Raw genomic sequence first — 6,000 nt, 5'->3', positions numbered from 1 at the left:
TATTTGTTCTGTAAGCCTTCACCTGAAGTACAATAAAATAAAATAAAAAAAAAGAAAAGAAAAACGACCAGACTTACTGGCCTGGCAGAGACTGGAAAAACCCCAAGAGTATGGCCCTTGGACACCCTTTTAGCTCAGTAATGAAGTTACTCCTGAGGTTCACCCTTCAGCCAAAGATTAGACAGGCCCATAAAACAAAAGGAGATTAAATAAGTACACCAGCCCTGGGGCAAGGATGAGAAGGCCGGAGGGAAAAGGAAAGCTGGTAATAGGGAACCCAAGGTGGAGAAGGGGAGTGTTGACATGTTATGCGATTGGCAACCAACGTCACAAAACAATATGTGTACTAACTGTTTAATGGGAAGCTAGTTTGTTCTTCATCTAAAGTACAATTTAAAAAATGTAATATTTCTTCAGCTATTAAAAAGTAATAATGAGAGTTTGCTGACCACTACTCTAGAGCTGAAAACATCCATTAATAATCAGAACATGAAATGCATGAAGTATGAATCTAAGAAAATTGGAAGTCATTAGAAATTAAATAGACTGCATAAAGATCAATATCCTAGGCATTAGTGAGCTGAAATGGACTGGTATTGGCCATTTTGAATCGGACAATTATATGCCTACTATGCTGGGAATGACAAATTGAAGAGGAATGGCATTGCATTCATCATCAAAAAGAACATTTCAAGATCTATTCTGAAGTACAATGCTGTCAGTGATAGGATAATATCCATACACCTACAGGGAAGACCAGTTAATACAATTATTATTCAAATTTACACAGAAACACTAATGCCAAATATGAAGAAATTGAAGTTTTTCAGGGATAAAAATGGGTTATAAAACTATAAAGAATAGCAAGAAAACAATTATCTAAAACATCAAACTAGTAGTTATTGGGAAAAGAAGAGGATGTGACCAGAGAGAGGCACAACAGTCTTCTAAGAAGAACAACAAAAAATTGCATTACCTGGGAGGCAGCAATTAAACTTCTAAAAAATAATAATAATAGGATAAACACAGGAATCTGTATTTTTTAAAAATGTGCACCACAGCACTACTCATAGTAGCCATAACATTAATACAGGTTTGCGTAAATAAATTAAGACACCAGGGAATTCTATAATTATCTGGATATATATTCATTGATATGAAATATCTATGATATATTCTAAAATAAAAGAAGAGGCCTTAGAAGACTTCATATGTGTCCTCATTTTTGGAAAAAAAAAATGTCAGCTACAAGATCTGAAAAAGAAACTGAAAGAATATACACCAAAAAACTAACAATCTATTTTTGGGTGATGAGATTATAGTTAATGCTTTTTTTTCTTCTTTACACTTACTGATTTTTCTAGAACGTTTTAAAATGAGCATACACTGGCCTTTCATTTAAAGAACAGCTTTTTTTTTTTTTTTTTTTGAGTAACCAAAAAACCAAACCCATTGCCATCGAGTATATTTCCCCTCATAGCGACCCTGTAGGATGGAGTGCAACCGCCCCATAGGGTTTCCAAGGAGTGGCTGGTGGATTTGAACTGCTAACCTCTTGGTTAGCAGCCAAGCTCTTAACCACTGTGCCACCAGGGCTCTTTTTGAGTAAAGCACCAAGAAATTAATAGTGTTTAAAAACTATACTTGCATTAAATTCATAGAATTAAAAACTCCCTCTCAAGTTGTTTTTTTTTTTTTTTTTTTGGTTTTGTGCAGGTAGTAACATTCAGGAATTTTGTTAGTAGCCCAGGGTGTGAAGTATAACATTGCTACTCACAGTTTTATACAGGACCATTGCCCACTCCATTAAACACTTGACCCTGGACTGCTCAGGAATACTGGAATCCCACTCTGTGAATTGTTGTGTTTCCCAGGATTTTTTGTTTTGTTTGTTTTGTTTTTTCTTTAGCCCTTAAGTGATATCCTGACTGGGAAGCAATATTTACCACTACACAGACACCTCCAGATCTCCAGATAAAGAAGGAGGCAAAGAGTCTCACCGATGGGTGTTAAGAAATGAAACACATAAATCTCATCCACGTCTCACCTTACTGAAAGCACATCAGAACAGGAAGTATTAAATATGCCTAAAATTAATGAAAGTATTAAGTTTGGAACATCACTGGGTATAGCATAAATTTAGAATACAAGAATTGCTATAATTTCAAATTGAAAAAAATGTAATGGGTTATGAACTAGTGTATTCTGTGGCTATAATGGGTGTTATCATCAGTTTGGGAGGGGTTTATTTCATTTATAAATGTTTAGTATATCCATTTTTCTCTCACAAAGAATTTATTTCAGTATGTGATATGGTTAAAAAGTTCAACTGATTTTTTTTAAATCCCTTAATAGAATGTGATACCAGCTTTATTTAAATATTTATGTTTATTTTTAATTTAAGCATTTTAAAATTACCTACCATTTTTTCAAGAATCTATCAGTAAGGCGATGGGTGTGATCAGATAAAAATTTTAAAAAATTCTTTGAAAAACATGTCCCCTAGTGAGGTTACATTACAGTTATTTATGCCTTGGTTTGGCACTGTTTTCCTAGATAAAATCCTTTTCGCCTCTGAACAATACCAGGATTTTATGCAGTAAATCACTTCCTTTCTCTTCCCCTTTAGTCGTCTTCTTTTTTTTTCCCTTAAGTATCTGAATCGATTTTATTATAAAATAAATAAAGGTGGTAGAGTTTAAAGGCTGCAACTATTTTTATTCTTTTTTTTAAATTTTAACTTAGTACTTAAATTTGTGTTTTCTCTCCCATCAGGTGAAAACAATGACAACAATTTCCAAATTAGATTGTAGCTTTTCCTTTTATACTGCCTATGTTAGCAAGGCTAGGTTTTCCCAGAATTTGTTAAGGGATCTTACTGCTAAAATGAACTATAATAACCTCTTTCTTTCCCAATCCAGTTGAAATCACCTTCTTCCTGATTCTTGTTAAGAAGCTCTTTCAAAGTGTTTTCTAATAAACTGGGATCTGTTCCAGGTTTTTCCTTTGACAGAGTCACACTGACTGGTCTGTGGACTGTTCCATCTGCCTGAGTAACACCATTATTAGTCTGCTGCCCATCTAATGCAACTGTTGATGAGGCTGAATAAATATTTCCTAAGTGGTCCATTATTGGAAGCAAATACAATTCCGGTTGAAGAGCCTAAAACAGAGAGAAAATTTAAAAACTTAGTTTTGTAACTTAAAAAAAGAGACTAAGTTAAAAATAATTAGTATAAGTTTAAAATGTCACATTACATTACATACATATGGAGGAGCAAATGATTTGAGTTTCAGTTCTGATTCTTGCTTTGCCTTCACCTAAAAATAAATGATAAAAAATAAAAGCTTTTGTAACATTTTTTAATATTTTTACCTTCACTTGTTTTGCAGAACACATATACCTGGGCTACATATAAATCAAATTTAAAAGATAGTAACTAAGATTACATTCTAGAAAATGTAGAATATAATCTTATTTCTACTCACAATATCAAATATAATAGAAATTCTTTGTCATTTAATAATAATAATTATAGTTATCATTTGCATGGATTTACTATGTACCAGGCACTGTGCTAAATGCTTTAATTCTCACAACTCCATGTGATAGGCAGTATTATTATCTGTAATTTACCAGGCAAAGAAATTGAGGCACAGAGGAGTTAAGTAACTTGTTGAAGATTTTATAACTAGGTCCAAGTGGGGACTCAGAACCAGGTAATCTGGCTCCAGAGGCCAACCTTGTAAACTTTATTGCCTATAAATTCAATCCACAGAGTTACCTAAGCATTTATTTATTTATTTATGCACACTATGTGTTAGGCAGCGTTCCACGTGATGGGGATATAGTAATAAACAAGACAAAGTCCCTACTCTCATGGAGCTTACATTCCATTTGGGAAAATAGATGTTAAATAAGTAAGTAAACATGATGATTTAGGGTTATGATAAATACTTTGGAAAAATAAAAAAAAGTGGTATAACAGAAAATGAAGGGGAGAAAGAATATCTAAAAATTAGGTGATCAGGGAAAGCTTTTTTGAAGATAATACTTGAAAACTGAATTACAAAAAGAAGTGAGCCATCTGAAAATCAGGTGGAAATGAGGTCCGGGCAAGCGCAAAGACCATCAGTCAGAAATGAGCTTGTCGTATTTGAGAATCAAAGGAAGATATTTATGGCTGAAGTTTAGAGCCTAGCGGAAAATGGTAGTAGATGTAATCTGAGAGGCAGCCTATTCCTTAGGTCCTCCTTGTCTCTTACCTGAATGAACCTCCTCAAAAGTGTCCTAACTGAAATATCTGTCTCGATTCTCTTCCTACATCAGTCCATCCCTCTTGACAAGGCCCAATTTATACTGAAGGCTATCATGTCACTCTCTTGCTCAAAAAGTCCGAGGTCTCAGAAAAATATCCAAACTCATCAATCTGGCTTTCAAGAGTCAACAAACTATTTTCCAATTTGTTTCCCACTATTCCTTTTCACATAGTCCATGCTCTAGTAAAAAATGAACCACTTACTCTTTCTCAGTTGTTTGACTTCCTACTTATGTGCTCATTCTATTTTTTCTGCACAGAAAGCTGTTCCCATCTTTCATCTTTGCAAGACCAAATATTCATCTTTCAAGATGCAAACTAAATATTGCTTCTTCCTCAGAATTCTCCATCCCTCTCCTCTTTTAATGAAAGTAATCTTTTTCCTCTGAATTTCCAAAACATACTATTTAAATTATTAATTTATATATTTTTTCTTCACTACTACACTGAACATTTTTTTAGGGCAGTATCCATGTCCAATTTTTTTCTAGTTTTACATATAGAAAAATATCAATTAATATTTGTTGAAAATAATAAAATATTACAAGGTTTAGAAGTTGACCTTTAAGGTCTCTTCCAACCTAGGATACTGTGATTGATATTTTTTAAATCTGCATATCACAAAAAAGAACAAAAAGTTAGGAGAGTTGTTCCTTTTCCTCTCCATTTGAGGAAAACTAACTTAATGATTAATAAATTAATATTTCAGCATACTAAATAGAATCCCTAATGATAAACACTCTTCAAATTTTTCCAAGAATCCAACATAGCAAATTCCTGTAGAGTAATACTTTAGGGGAAACTACTTATATTTTCCATTATCACTCATAATTTAATTTGTACAATTAACATTTGAATGCTGTAGGTGCAAAGCATCTTGTTAGGCACTGTTTATAAATACTATGGTGAATAAAATACAGTACGTGGCCACAAGGAGCTACAATCTAGTGGTAGAGTTATATATTAAAGAAATCGTCACATAAATAAATACATAATAATGATATAATATGTTAATTAGAGTATAATAGGAATATATGCATTTTAAAGAGTTTAAATGTGGAAAATCTTAATTAAAAAAAAAATAAACCTTACAGACATGAGAAACAAAGAACTTTGAGATGTGATGGCTTATTGGATTCGGAATTCTAGCTAGGAATACTTTCTATTAGAAAACTTGCCACTAAATCATATTGTTGTTATTCGTTGTTGTTGTGTAGGCTCCCAAATATGGCAACCTAACATACAACAGAACAAAATGTTGCCCAGTCCTGCACTATCTTCAGGGTCATTGGTATGTTTGAGTCCATTGTTATGGCTATTGTGTCAGTCTATCTCATTGAAGGTTTCCCTGATTTTCGATGACCCCCTACTTTGCCAAACATGGTATCGTTTTCTAGTGATTGGCCTTTCGTGATGATGTGTCCAAAGTAAGTGAGTCAAAGTCTTGCCATTTTTATTCCAGAGAAATATTCTGGTTATATTTCTTATAAGATTGATTTGTTTATTTTTTGGGAGCTCATGTTATATTCAATATTCTTTGCCAACATCACTATTTGAATGTATCAGTTATTCTGTCTTCCTTTTTCACTGACCAGCTTTCACATGCATATGAACTGAAAACACCATGGATTGGGTCACGTGCCCCTTAGTCACTGAAGTGCCATCTCTGCCATTTTAAAAA

General features: G+C 33.3%; 1 protein-coding gene across 2 annotated transcripts in view; it reads right to left on the bottom strand.

The window, feature by feature from the left end:
- The window catches only part of SPATA1 (spermatogenesis associated 1), a 120,845-nt gene that overhangs the window by 85,056 nt on the left and 29,789 nt on the right, over positions 1–6,000 (bottom strand). For both annotated transcript variants that reach the window (XM_004369142.2, XM_023731507.1), the window contains exons 5-6: positions 3,268–3,321; positions 2,932–3,163 (exon numbers count right to left, since the gene is read on the bottom strand). In XM_004369142.2, coding sequence (XP_004369199.2) covers positions 2,932–3,163; positions 3,268–3,321 — 286 coding nt within the window. The remainder of the gene's footprint in view (positions 1–2,931; positions 3,164–3,267; positions 3,322–6,000) is intronic.

The sequence above is a fragment of the Trichechus manatus genome, unplaced genomic scaffold (assembly GCF_000243295.1).
Source record: "Trichechus manatus latirostris isolate Lorelei unplaced genomic scaffold, TriManLat1.0 scaffold00003, whole genome shotgun sequence".
Taxonomy (NCBI): Eukaryota; Metazoa; Chordata; class Mammalia; order Sirenia; family Trichechidae; genus Trichechus; species Trichechus manatus.
The sequence above is the reverse complement of the archived record's forward strand: the minus strand, read 5'-3'. Positions and strand labels throughout refer to the sequence as shown.